The sequence below is a fragment of the Puma concolor genome, chromosome B4 (assembly GCF_028749965.1).
Source record: "Puma concolor isolate L17-30 chromosome B4, mPumCon1.1.hap2, whole genome shotgun sequence".
NCBI classification, from domain to species: Eukaryota; Metazoa; Chordata; class Mammalia; order Carnivora; family Felidae; genus Puma; species Puma concolor.
In genome coordinates, this window is record NC_141673.1 from 54,507,851 (window position 1) to 54,523,541 (window position 15,691).

The 15,691-nt window shown below is 32.2% G+C and overlaps 1 protein-coding gene across 2 annotated transcripts in view; it reads right to left on the reverse strand.

The window, feature by feature from the left end:
* Positions 1 to 15,691, reverse strand: part of USP15 (ubiquitin specific peptidase 15) — a 119,369-nt gene that overhangs the window by 59,854 nt on the left and 43,824 nt on the right. For both annotated transcript variants that reach the window (XM_025926765.2, XM_025926764.2), the window contains exons 5-6: positions 12,723 to 12,868; positions 8,738 to 8,799 (exon numbers count right to left, since the gene is read on the reverse strand). In XM_025926765.2, the coding sequence (XP_025782550.1) occupies positions 8,738 to 8,799; positions 12,723 to 12,868 (208 nt within the window). The remainder of the gene's footprint in view (positions 1 to 8,737; positions 8,800 to 12,722; positions 12,869 to 15,691) is intronic.

Consider the following 15,691-nt stretch of genomic DNA (forward strand, 5'->3'; position numbering starts at 1 on the left):
GGGGCGCCTGGGTGGCGCAGTCGGTTAAGTGTCCGACTTCAGCCAGGTCACGATCTCGCGGTCTGTGAGTTCGAGCCCCGCGTCAGGCTCTGGGCTGATGGCTCAGAGCCTGGAGCCTGTTTCCGATTCTGTGTCTCCCTCTCTCTCTGCCCCTCCCCCGTTCATGCTCTGTCTTTCTCTGTCCCAAAAATAAATAAACGCTGAAAAAAAAAAATTTTATATACACTCAAGGTCTTAATGGGTGTTTTATTAAAATGAGAAACCTCAAAGTACAGTTATGAGGAGTGTATTTATGTGTAGGCACAAGCATTTCCAAAAAGAATTTAGAATTTGGACATCTAAAATAACCAGAAAAAAGCTGCTTATTGATAACCAGCAGCACACAGGAACTTCATTCTAACATCATTATGACGCCTATCTTTAGGTGACAAATACCTAAGAAAGATGTATATATTCAAATAACAAAAAGATTTATATATAGTTTCTCTTGGAATCCTGCCTTTCCAACCAATTTACCCTCTTAGTTATCTTTCTTCTGTCAGTACATTTCATGGTGAGTGATTTGATCTATACCAGCTGTTCCATTTTCTGACTATTCAATTCCTCTTTCCCTATCATCTATTTCTCATTCCCAACATACTGTTTCCACTTGTCAAATACACAGAATCTCTTTTGTTCCCCATCCCTCTCCCCAGTCTCTGCATCACTTAGCAATGCTGACCATTCGCTATCTTCTGAAAGTGTTTCCCCTTGTTCTCTTCGATATAATATGTTCCCAGTTTTCCTAAATGTTCAGGATTACTCTATTTGATCTTTTTGTTTTATATCATTTCTTAGGGACATCCTTTAAAATTCAGTATTTAGTTCTTTACATTTTTTATTAGATAATTCATATATGCTTATATTTCTCACTTCCAGGAATAGAACTCTGCACCTGCAGTTATTACTCTCCAAGCTTTGGTTCCTGATCTTTAACTGCATACTAGGCAGTTTTGTTTGGCTGTTCCATATCTCAACTTAGAGTCTTAGAAAAAGTCACTGTATGTCTCTTACTGAAGGAGAACAAAATAGGAACAAAATAAAATGATATAAAGCATGTAAGAAAACTTACAAAATTCAAAACGTCTTAAAAAATGACAACAAACTGCAGATTTTGGAATACTACCCTAGATTTATGGCTCAGAGCTTACATTTTAAATAGAAGACACATTATTAATTTAAAATATGTGAATATAAATGAATGGACAAGGAATTGAAAGCTGGCTTATGAGCCATTCTCTCAACTCCCACAAACTCAAATCATTCAACCCCCTACTTTGTGTTTGAACAAGGTTAAGATTGGTAACAAGTTTGTATACTTTCATAGAAACTTTGAGGGTGCATTTTCTGTGAATGCTAATAAGTATAGCTTGTTTAGTACCCAAACAGAACTGTAATAACCAAATCTGTTTCAAATAAGCAGAACCTATCATGTACAAATACTTAAAAAGTCTCAGTACAATTTGTTAAAATGAAACCAATACTTTACGTGGTAGGAGTTTCCTAATATTTATTTTAATAATTTTCAGTCAAATAGGTCTATGCACCATTTCTGAATCCATTTATACAGTTAATGTTCTATTATTAAGCAAATTGGGCTTAATCACTCTCTAAAAAGTTCTAAAGAATTATGCATTTTTTGAATGTATTTAAGCGAATACAGATTTGAAAACGATAGTGTACAAAAACAATACTGCAGAGTCACCTAGGTGTTTTTATTATTTATCTTGGGCAAAAAGTAGTATGCAATAGTTTTATTTATAAAATGCTCCCTCTCGCCAAGCAGAGCACTCAGGGACAGAGTGCTGTAAAAAAAAAAAAATTAATATGGCACCAGATTAAGTTTATACTTAGTGTTTTGGTCACCAATTTGGAATTTGTTAATTAGAACAACACAGATGGCCGAAAGACAATGTATGAGTGAGAACTAACTTAGTTTTCCATTTGAGTATTTTTGGCCTTTCATGCATTATCTAGTTGATTTTGGATTCTTTCTCTGGATGTTTTCTTAGCCCATGAAAACTGCCTTTCACAATCATCAATAACACTTAACTTTTATTCACCCGATACTTAATCAACATGCCTTTTATCAATATTTGTGAGCAATTACTGAAAATACCTGAATTAAATCAGTTTCTTGGGCTGCTCTCACAAGAATTTTATTTCAGTAAAACCGTAAAATTTGGATCTTTTCATTTCTATAATATTAATAATCTCAAAACCATTCTTTGAAATAACTATACCTAAATAAAACCATAGAGAAAAAATTTGCATAATTTTTGAATGAATTCAAAATTTAATAAAGTTGTACTTCAGAAGCTATGGCTAAGGAAAAAAGTATTATGTTTAAACAAACTGGAAAGTAAGGGATCATCTGTTGGTCAGGTTTCTCTTCTTTTTAGGAACTTCTATACTTTTACAATTTATCTACTGTAAAATAATTTTTTAGAAATACAAGATTTAACTATATATCTCCACCTGAATAATTACACTATGTACCTGATGCCAACATCTTTAGAAAATAAATGGTCAAATTTAACAGAACAGAAAACTGTGGGTTAAAACTTCTCTAAGGTATTATTAGAAAAGATTGTGTTTTTAGAGGTTGTAAGAAATCAGCAAATCTAGATGAGAAGTGCAAGTTCTGAAGAAACTAAGCACTTAGTTTTTAAAAAATAACATAAATATGAAGTTGAAAATTTCAAATCACATGCTGGTATCTAGCAGAAAAATCCAGATGGAAAACTCTTGAGTATTTTTTAGGTAGGTTTAGATTTCTAACACGGATTTTGGGTTATTTTAGGGTATATGCATTTTTATAACTGCAGGACTACATATTTTAAACAAAATTATATTTTACCCTTAACATTTCTTAATATTTAGCATTTCTTCTCAATCAAGTAGCATAAAAATTTAGCTTCAGCTGAGGATATACAGGCTCAATTATGATAAAAATGGGCTCAGGACAATTTTAGGACATTCAGAGCACTTTAGTTCCTGTTTTCAGTGGTGTAGTAAAGTCAGACAATTAGATACTAACATGCTTTCTCTCAACAAACATATGCCATTTCTTGTTCATAAGCAGCACCTAAAATGAAGATTCCTGGGTCCACCATAAAGATTTATCTTCTGCTTATCTGGGGTGAAGACCTTGGAAGCTGCCACCTATGGTGTCCCACACAGTAAATATTAAGAAACATTACCTACAGAATATCTCAAAGTGTGATCCTTAGACAAACAGCATTAGAATCACCTGTGAGCTAATTAGAAATGTTAAATTCAGGAGCTCCACCCAGCTCTACCAAATCAGAAATTCTGGGGATGGGGCCTAGGAAACCATATTTTAACAAATTTAACAGATGATTCTTCCTTCTATCACCCTATTACAACTTTAATGTTTTCCCCTCGACTTTTGATGCTCTATGTAGGAACCGGTTATGTGGTAAGCAATATGAGCACCAGAAAAATCCAGGTTAGTGATGTTTATTAGAACTAGCATCTTCACACCATCTTGAGGACTAGGAGTTGTCTCCTGACAGATATAATGGCAATAGAATGTTCTACACATTAATATGCTGAAATTTCTCTTGAGGGCCTAGGATTATAGGCTCTCTGCTGGAGCTGAATATGTTTAAGTTATATGTGCTTATAATGTGACTTCAATGAACACAAAGAATTCCACTTTTTAAAGCTGGCATTTGCCCAGAAAAAACAATGTGCATCCTTACTTTACTTATACATCTGTACTCCTATTTTCCTCTATACTAGGTGCTTTCTCTATGCTCTTAAATATTATAATTTTATGTAGTATGTTCTGCTTTGTTTTAAATTTATGTAAATGGTACTTAATTAAAATCTCATTTTGTTTTTTCTTTTCTCTCAACTGTATATTTATTTTAAACCTTACCCAGTTTTAAAGATCTTGTCATTGTGTACTTCTACCTGCCGCTCTCGTATTCCACAGCATACCATCACTCGTTTTAGCTAGGCTGCCTCCAAATCCCCACTACCAGCAACAATGCAGCTACAAAGCTTGTATCTTCAGGGACCTGCATAAAAATTCCCCTGAGTGCTGGGTCAGAGGGATTAAACAATTCCTGATTTCGGTGACACCGACTGGTTTATAGAATGGCAGTTCTAGTGAACACTCCCACCACTGGTTCATAACGCTTCTCCTACAACACTTCAAAACTCTGTATTAGCTATCTTTTACATTTTTGTCATTTTGGTGGCTGTTAGGTTGTACCTCGTGCGTCAAGCTTTCTGATTACAAGTGAGTTTGTATATCTCTTCATCTGCCTGTCAGCAATGGAGCTTCCCCTTCTTTAAACTCTTCATATCTTTCAGTTATTTTTTAAAAGATTTTTGCTTTGTTTCTGTTCATTTCTAAAAGTTCTTTGTACATTAAGGTATTATTCTCATGTAGGTTTTAGATATTAAAAAAACTGACACTTGACTTTTTACTTCATTTATGGTTCCTTTAACAGAAATACTTAATTTTGATGTAAGCAAACCCACTAATTTTCACATTATGTTCTCTGATTCTTAAAATATAGATATTTCCTGAAATTTCTTATTAGCTTTAAAGTTTTACATTTCATATTTGAGTATTCCTTCTGGAGTAGGTCTTTATAAATAATGTGTAAGCTGGTGATCCTGTTTTTCTCCAAACAGCTAGTTTTCCTAATAAAATCTAAGCATCTACCTGCTTTAAGCAACCTGTTTCTCATTGACTAGTGGTGCCACTTACCAAGTTCTCATATTTACATGAGCGTTTTTTTTTGAGCTCATTAATTTATTCCAGTGTATTTGCCTTTCTTTTGTTAGCATCTTTTTGTTAGCATTATGGCTTTGTAGCAATTCTCACTATGTAGTAAGCTCAGAGCTTCCTTCCTCTTCTTTGTCAAAAGTGACTTAGCTAATCCTGGACCTTTACTGGGATATGTTAATTTTAGAATGAGTTTGTGAAGTTTCTCAAAAAACAAAACAAAACAAAACAAAACAAAACAAAACTCAGGATAGAATTTTTAACAGGAGTCAGTGACAGGATAGATTTCAAGAAACAGGCATCATCAGATTAAAGCACATAGTACATGATAATCCTTTGTCTTCTAATAGGTTAGTTATTTACCATGAAGGTTTTATGCATTCCTAATTAGGTTAATTTTTGTTATACTATTTTCTGATTGGGTTACTTATGGAGTATATACTAATGATATTTGCAGGGGTCAGGAACCTATGGCTCACAAGCTAATTCCAGTTTGCCAAATTTTTCTGTAAATAAAGTTTTACTGGAATACAGCCATAACCGTTTGTTGATATAATGTCTATGGCTGCTTTCAAGCTCTACTGGCAGAGTTATAGTTAAGTCAGAGACCATATGGCTCACAAGCTAAAATATCTAGTTCTTTATTAAAAAGATTGCTGACCTCTGGGTATAAAAAACACATTAATTTTTACAAATTAATCTTAAAGAATCTTGCTGAATTTTCTCAGTTCTAATAGTCTGCTGATGGGTTTTGGGTTTTACATAGATGACTGTATCATATGCAAATAGTGAATTTTTTCTTTCACTTTCAATCTTACTTGGTTTGTGTTCAAAATTTCTCAATATAATTTTTGCTACAGACTTTGGGTATACAGACTTTATTAAGTTAGGAGAATTTCCTTTTATTCTTAGTTTTCTGAGAGTCTTTTCCTACACTGATGCTAATTTCAAAAAACACTTTTTTTTTTTGCATTCTAATGAACTATCATTGGGCAATTTAGGACATTCTGTTATATGGTATAAGGCATATTTTATAGTAAATGGATACTAGATCATAGGCTATAGTATATAATGGATACTATATAATATACAGTAATAGACACTATAATATATATATATTATGTATGTATGTGTGTATATATATATATATCATGTATATATACTATATATATATGTGTAATGTTTTCATGCTTTAACATTTGGGTTCTGTATTAAAATACTGGGTAATTCAGTGAAGAATGGAACTCTTAACTAAGCACATTTCTAGTATAGTACTTTCATTCACCAACACTTTTTATGTCTATGTTGTTAGATATTATATACGAGAAATTGTGTTTTCTCTTATAGAAGGACTGCAGCTGTTTAATAAAAATGGTATCGTGTGCTAGCAAATAGGGAAGAAAAGAAAATATATAGTTTTATCTTTCAAGTGAAAATCAATAATTTTAAGTAGAAAAGATCTCTAAATCCTTAGAACTCATGGTATTTCTTAAGGCACAAGCAACTTTGAAATTTCAAAAATTATTTAAAGCTGTTAACAAATACATAACAATCTAACTAAGCTAGAAAAAAGAACATTTATCTTGATCTAAAGACTAAAAGTAAATATTCGCAAAGAAAACATTTCTAACTTCTAAGCTTCATCAATCAAGAAATTTACAATTATCTACCATGTGCTTTCAATATCTTCTTATTCTAAGTTCTACCCTTATATTACACCCTACTAAGTGGGAGTAATAATAAAATCTAATTAATATACTTAAGTGGTCTCATAAAAAATTTAAATAAAAAAACTTCACAAGATAAAAAGGACAGAGAGCCACTCATTAAAGATGCATTTTAGTTTTAAAGATAAAAATTAAGTACCAGATCATTTTTCTCTTTTATTTGCGAGGTTAACATTTAATAAATTACTTTTAATTTATTTAAGAATCATTATTTTAAGTATTTCAAACTATAAGTTTATAATCCCTTATGAAAATTCTGAAATTTCAAAAGCTCTGAAAATGTTTAAAATATTTCACAATTCACTTGAGGGAAACCTAACCTAAACTGATATTAAACTATTTATAGTCCTTTATCCTACTTAGTGTGAATATTTGCTAAGATTAATGTATTTGGTTAAGAGAGTCCCCTTGGATTCTACAGATATACTAAAATAATAGGCACCATATTATTTCTCAAAGGTTTGAAAAGTCTAAAATTGAAATACAACTGGCACTAAGTGTTTTCGATAATGTAGTATAAAACTGATCATTCTAAAACCTTTACAAATATTTTCTCCAAATCGGTTTGTTGTGTTTTCACTCTGTTTATTGTTTCCCTTACTGTGCATAAACTTTTTAGTTTGATGTAGTCCCATTTCTCTATTGTGTTTGTTGCTTATGCTTTGGTGTCATATTCAAGAAATCACTGCCTGGACAGATGTCATGATGCTTTCCCCCTAAGGTATCTTCTAGGAGTTTTATAGATTCACGTCTTATTTTTAAATCTTTAAACCACATATTTGATAAGGGGATAATATCCAAGATATACAAGGAATTCCTACAATTCCATGGCAAAAAAACAAATAACCAGATTAAAAAGTGGGCCTAGGACTTGCATAAACATTTCTCAAAAAGAAGGCATACAAATAGTCAATAAGTACAGATGTGCAACATCAGTAATTGTTGGGGAAATGCAAATCAAAACCACAATGAGATATTACCTCATACCTATTAGGATGGTTACTATCAAAAGAACAAATGATAACAAGTGCTCACAGGATGTACAGAAATTGAAACACTAGTATAGTGTTGGTAGAAACGTATAATGATACAGCTGCAATGGAAAACAGTACAAAGGTTCCTCAAAAAATTAAAAATAGAAGTACAATCTGATCCAGAAATCTCACTTCTGGGTATATATCCAAAAGAAACGAAATCATCTCAAAGAGATATCTCCATTCCCCTGTTCACTGCAGTACAATTCCTAAGACAGGAAAACAACCTGAATGTCTATAGATGGATGAATGGATAAAGAAAATGTGGCATATACTGCAATGAAATATTATCCAGACTTTTTTAAGGAAGACTGTGTTAAGTAAGGAAATCCTGCCATATATGATAACTTGGATGAACCTGGGGGACATTCTGTTAAGTAAAATAAGCCAATTCCAGAAAGACAAAAACTGCATGATTCCACTTACATGCGGTATCTAAACTTGGTCAAATACTCATAGAAACAGAGAGTACAAGGATGGTTGCCAGGGGCTGGGGGAAGGGAGAAATGGGAAATTACTGTGCAATAGAAATAAAGTTTCAGTTATACAAGATTAAGAAATTCTAGAGATTTACTACACAACAATGTGCCTACAGTTAACAATACTGTACTGTGCACTTAAAAAATTTGTTAAGAGGGTAGATCTCAAATTAAGGGTTCTTACCATGTTCAAACAAATGTTAAAACGATTTCTAATTCTTTCATCCTTCCTTCATTGACCATCAAAAGCAATTCTTATACTCCTCTATCTCTACTTGTGCTTTTATATTCTAAAACATTTGAATAAATAAAAATATTAACTTTATGTCAGACTCCTTTTGATAGTGTTCTTTAACAGATACTTTTAAAAGAAATCACAAAAAGCTTGAAAAATAGTAAACAAAATGTTTAATAGTGATTTGATGTATTAGACAATTTAACAATATTTATAACATATGTATATTGTACCTTATTCTAAAAGAGATCCGAACTGGAAGGCTTTTTAATTATAGCATATTAATTTAAATGCAAACTTAGAAAACGTCTATAATGGAATAAAATATTTAAATATAAAGTAGGAATATATACTTGCAATGTACAATTAGGTATCTTCTATCATTCTGGATTTTGTTATCTGAAATCAAAGGCTTTAAGATCATGCAATCAGCCATAAAAAGTGGGAGCACTTACTTAGGAGCAGAAGGACCCCTGGGCCATGTTCCATCTTCATTTTTCTGTTCTATCACTAACACCTGTAAATATGACACAATAAAAGAGTGTTTTTCCTTAACTCTGAAGTTAAGATAGCTTTAGAAGATTAGGTGAATACACTAAGAAACTACAGTAACTCTGGGATTAAAGGACATAGTAGATAAGGTGAAGAGGTATTTGAATTTTGATTCCAAAGCTGGGCAATATAAATAGAATATAAATTCCTTGAGTTTAGGGAGTATATTTTCTATTTCTTTTCTATTTATAGGTTGTGACATAGTAAGTACCATGCAAAAAAAACCCAGATGCTCAATAAAAGGTCAAAGTTGTTAAACATACTGATATATAAACTTAGCTATCATTATGCAAATCCTGGATAATAGCCCCACAGATAATTCTAAATTACAGATCACACGTAATTTATTTGGGGCTTTAAAATTTGTCTTTATTTACGTTATCACTATGTAAATTATAGAATCTTTTAATGTATAAATGATAGAGTCACATTTGTGAGATTCAGACTCAAGTTCTTTATTGCAGCATGGTAAAGGCAGACAGAAATCAATTCTAATAAATGTAAAGTACAGGGCAAGGGAACTATGCTTTATTCTGAAACATGTCAGAATCCTCCCCCTTATCTGCCAGTCTAAAAAGGCTTTCTTCCAGTTTTTGCTATGGGTAAATCTGTGCAAAGAAGAAAAACTAAGCAAAAATAACTAAATTAGCAAAAGAAATATGTGATATATCAATACGTTAATAACCAAATTTCCATGGGAGAACTATAACATAGAAAACATGTCTTCAAGTAAACTCAAGCATTACAAATTGTGAATACATCCTACATAATCACCTTCAACCCTTTTTCTTGAAATTGCAATTTTGTAACCTACTCTACATACTCTCAGTAAAATACTTTTGTGGACTGTATGTTTCAGGCCATTTGTAAGCTGGCATTTGGATCCTAATAATATAAAATGTAAGCCTGTTTCAGAGCACATACAACAAACAATAAAGCATCAATAAAAAAAAAAATTAATGGAACCAGGTTGTTGAGAGTATTCTAATTAAAATATAAAAGTTATCTTTAAGTGTTAATACTTCCTACATTCAAGGAACGTGTATGAAGTACATGTGTAGTATATAAAGAATAAGAGCACTCTACCTACTATCCTGATCTCTCCGTGATCATACTTTTCTCCCTTCCTATCATGTACAATTTATCACTCTCCTCAATTTTCTGATATCATTCCGATATAATCATATATTCATATATTTTCACAGATTTATAAAACTGAATTTAGTAATTTTTAACTCCTGAAGTTTTTCTTTACTGCAACTTATAACTCTACAGACATCTATATATGAACTACACATAGAGAGAAAACATGTCTTGGCATTACAAATTTGAATATATATATGTTTTGTTTTATATGTATACACACACACACACACATATATACACATACACATATGCACACACACACATATATATGTAAATTTCAGTCATTTGGAAGACTTAGTTATAAAATGAAAGACTTCAGTTATAAAAATTCCAAAATTTTGCATTTAGTTATCATTGTTTATGGTTTGCTTTCCAATGGAAGGCCCTACAACTGAAGAATCAAATATTTAAAGGTGAACCATAATATTTTAATTCCTAATAGTGTGTGTAGTTAAAATTTCATGTTTTACAATCAGATATTAATTTTGAAGGCCATCAGAAATGTTAATGTTCACTCCTTTATTCAAATATATTATTTTCTGAATAAAGTTTTGCTCATGGTTAAAACTTTCAAGAAGAAAACTATTTCAGAAATATTTCAAAATTGAATTAAGCTGAATGTGTGCATGCACACGTGCACACACACGCACACTCTTTTAAGGGAGAGAGATAAGAATCGCCCATTTTGGGAGGCAAACTCTTCAATTATGTATCTTTGTTTCACTTTCTGATGTTTCAGTTTACTTTCAATTTCGGTAAAAATTTTAAAAAGTCCAGGACAATGTGAGTTCACTTATCATCAGTCAGAAAATAACTGTTTACAAAATCTGGAAAATTTAAAGCATGTTGTTTGAAACATCATTATTTCAAAAGATAAATTGTTCTTAAGGATATTTAAACTTGTTAAAATAATTTATCAGCAGCTGCAAGCTGATAAGTGCATTCCTATCAGGAACATCAAATTATTTAAATTGTCTAAGTCTCAGTTTTCTAGTGTACGTGATGGATGGATAACAGCCATTACATGGGCTCAATCCTGGAAAACATTTAAAGAAATGATTCCATGTGTTTCAAATTGAACTCTTGGAGTTCAAGACTTATGGATGGTAACTCAGGAGTCAAAGAGGAAATTGGCCAAGGAGGGGAGTGTTGACTAACCAACAGAGTTCCAAATTCCTTATACCACCTTCAGTCAGGTTAACTCTGCTTTTAATTATAATACATGTTAGTTTTTGTAAGATTTCCCTTAAGACTATAGCTAAAATAAGTCTGAAAATTAATGTTTTTATAGCCCAATACATGACATACAGTAGACTTTTACTAAAAATTAATTTCTTCTGTTCTGAATTTTTTAACTTGGATCAAAATACCAATGTCAATAGTTATTTTTAATAAAACAGAACAAAATAAAACCCTCCATATATCAGAGCACCAGGCTCTGTGTTAGGTACTAAAAATAAAAACAAAAATAAATAGACACAAAGTCCAACTAAAACAAGGAACTCATAGTCTAGCTGGGAAGCTCAACATATAAATAAAGTACATAACAAATGACACAAAAGACCTATACATAAATCATTATAAAGTTAAGGGAATAATTTTTTCTCCAAAGTAGAAAACTCCTATACCTGAAATAGATACTGAGAAAAATAGACCAGGAAAGGCTGAAGAGATGACGTGACATTTGAATTGGAATCTGAAGGATGAAAGATTTGATCTGGTTAGACTACATGACAAAATGGAATGGTTAATTTGACTATTTTGATGTTTAAAAGGACTTTTTGCTGGATGGATGCAGGCATTGGGAAGAAGGGTATAACAGGCAGATGGAATAACACAAATGAAAACACAGGAGTTTGGAATAGGATAGTATGCTTAGAGAACTACAAGCAGTTCGGTTTGGTACTTGTCAGAGTACAAATCACAAGGCAAGGATAATGTAAGATGCTGGAAGACTAGCAAAAAGGTCAAACCTTGACTTGCATGCCGTGTTAAGTTGCCTGGACTTTATTTAATTGTTAAGGAACCAGGAAAGGTTTATAAAAGGGAAACACTGAGGTTTTACATTTCAGAAAGAGTATTCTAACAGAAATATGAAAGACTGAGAGTGGATATGCAAAAGATTGGATGCAGAGGGATCTGTTAAGACACTACTGATAGGGCTGAGAATGGAATAGAGAGATTAATTCAAGAAATATTTAGAGGGTAGAAGCAGTAGGACTTGTTGACTGTGTCTAAACATCTTCATTTTTCAACACATTCATTTCTTTGGATTGTATCATAAAGAAGGACCAAATTGGGGGTTGATACCTTAGCAGAGGTTGGCAAACTACAGTTCACTTAGCTCACTGACTGCTTTTGTAAATGAAGCTTGTTGTTTACATATAGTCCATGACTACTTTGTTACTACAAAGGCAAAGTTGTAGTTGTGATAGAGACCATATGGCCTACTCAGCCAAAAATATTTACTATTTGATTCTTTACAGAAAGTTTGCTGACCTATATTTTTAGCTGTTTTTCGATGGAAAATCATTTCTTTTTAAAAAGTAGGTTATTCTCAAGCTCAAGGAGGGAAGCAAAAGCTATTGCCAATGAACAGCAGGACAGGGAAGAGATGAGTTAGAAAGAGGAAGCCAGAGAGAGTAGAACCCACTATAGATTGTCAAGATATTCATAAAGTTTGTGACTCCAAAAAGCTTCATGTATAGTATGCTTAAAATAAACAGTACTGCTAAACAATACCTGTCCTTGGTATAAACCAGCATCCTGAATGGTGCTGTCTGGTTTATTCAGTGGTTCAAATGTATTACTCATGTATTTGTTCCACAATCTGGTCTCCTTTTCATCTGGAATATTGAAGATTTTTCTTATTTCTTTTTCAATTGTATCTAGATTTAAGGAGGAAAGATATATAAATATAATACATATTTTAAAATATACCACATAGAGCTAAGTGCTCACCAGCATAAAAATCCTAAATTTAAAATACTGATATAATAGCAAGAATAGGTGAACAAATATGTAGGACATATATAAAGAACAAAAAAGATAAGACCGATGTGTTTTTTTACAAACAAAATGGTAATTATAATTCTGACAGATAATTACTTGGGAAAACAAAGATCTCACAAGGTAGAAAAATTTAATCATGTAACATTCCAGTATAATTTATATTATACAGGATGAAGTTTAACTTTTTACACATTATAAATTCAATGTATTTTTCTGATGATATGATGGACTCAGAAGAAGTATTAGTCACAGATGCTACAGATAGAAAATTTTATTTTTAATTGTAACATAACCAATTTTAGGATAATTTATATTAAATTGAATATAACTTACAGTTTGAATAGTTCACTAAAATTAAACAGAATAAATGGACACAAAGGAAAGTGCCTTCTTGAAGGAATGTCTGTATTAGTAAAAATATCTTGTTTTCATAGTAAAGCCATATATTTTCCTTATTTCTAAATCAATTATGTGAGTAGAAAAAGTATTTTTAACCTGGAGCAGCTTAACCTGCTATACAACAGGAGTCCCCACATATGAGAGTAGAGATGTAATTAAATTTCAGTGCCATACAGTTAAATGAATCTTTAAAATTTTTAAACATGAGAGATTATTAGAAAATAGCATTAAAACTATTGAATTCTGGTCAGTAACTTGCCTACCTTAGACTCATGAAAAGTGTAAAATATCTTATGACATATGAAGAAATATATAATACTTCTACATTTTAGAGTACCTGGCTAGCTTTGGGAAGAAATTATTTATAAAACACTAAACCTATTAATACATGTTCTCTGAAGAACTATAAAAACCTATACCTATCCTACTTCATTAATTTTAGTCTAATAATATTGTTTATGTTCTACTTAGCTAAAATTCATTAATAGTCTTATAGTCAATGAGATTTTGATTAAGGCTTTAAATAAACAGGAAATCTTACAGTGTATCTGAAAACTTGGCGCAAATTAGCTAGAATATTTAAATAATTACACAAAATAAATATACTAACAGTACTGCTTTCTATTTTGGTGGGTTGGTCTTTTTCCTTTTTGTTCTTTTTATTGAAATATAAATATATAACAGAAAAATTCACAAGTCATCAGTATATAATGATAAATTTCCAAAGTGGACACACCCCGTAACTAGCATCCATATCAAGAAACAGAACATTACCTAGGAAGGAGGGTAGAGGAAGAAGCTGAGGAAGGGAGGTCATTTTCGTCTTTCTATAAAACTAAGTGCTCTTTCTCCTGATTGCATAAATAATTCTTGCTCATTGCAAAAATTCAGGAAATACAAACACCACTGTTAAGATTTTATTTCTTCTTTCAGACCTTTATCTGTTAATACACAGATACATAATACAATACATGGAGACACATATGGGAATTTCCTCTTCAATGAGTTCTGCAATCTACTCACATATAGGGGAAGAACATTAAAGACAGAAGAAAGGACTGCAAAGGCCCTGAGATAAGAATGCATTTGGCATGTTTCAGAATACTGTGGTGCAGCAGTGTGGCTGAAGTGAAATGAGCAAGGTGGAAATGGATTATATAGAATCTTGTGAGCTATGAGAATATACTATTTTATCTGAGTCAAGGGTAGGAGACTAGGCCACTGAAGCAATCAAAACCAAGGGAGAAGCAATGTTAAGTGGTCAGAATGAGAACAGATTCTGAAGGAACTGCTTAGAAGATACACTGCTTAGATTACATGCAGGGCATGAAACAAAAGAGAATCTGAATGATTCCAAGGTTTTGAGCCTGAGCAATTGGAAGAATACAAGTGGGGACTACTCAGATGGGGAAGAATGACAGGGTAGCAGGTTTTTTGGGGGGAAGGGACAGACTTTAGTTTTGTACATGTTATATCTTGAGATTCCTATCAGGCAGAAGTGAAGTTAGGGAATGATTAAAACTGGAATTAAGGGAGAGTTTTGGGTAGGAGATATAAATTCAAAAGATATTGATACACAGAAAGTATGTGAAGTCAGGGCACAGAAGGAAATCACCAAAGAAATGGGGAAATCCAAGGACTAAGCATGGCAATACCCTGATGTTTTGAGATCAGAAATATGAAGAGGATCTTTTCAGATTCTCTGAGAAGATGCAAGCAGTGAGAACTTGTGCCCTGGAAGCCATGTAAAAAGGAAATATTTGTAAATGGAAAAGTGAGTGAGTATGTATATTAATTTTTGCTGGCAGGTTAAGAAAATGGAAGACTGATATTACCATCAGATTTATCAATGTAGAAGTAGAGACCATCATAGCAGCAGTGCCAAGGGATTGGTAGGTCTGAAGGTCTGATGCAGCAGAGTCAAGTGAGAATGGGAACAGAGTAAGTGGTATCTAGAAAGCAGGATGCTCACATTGAGATTCACCAGGTGCAGCTACAGATAACGACAATCTAGGGTATAACTAGGGAATTAATGCCTCAAATTGGATACAGATTAAAGGTCACTTGAGAATGTCAAGGTATTGAGAGGGTGTGTAGACTTTTCCACATATGAATCTGACTGTGTCAGGCAGTTAATAAAAAGCATAGAGGTAGAAAAATTATTACCTCATATAATAAAAACAAAATTGTTGTGACAAACATTTCTAGTAAGAATATTTAATAAAGTTAAGCAATTCTATTAATAAATTTTATAGAAACAAAGTACTTTTCAATAAATTTTATAACAAACATTGTTTTTT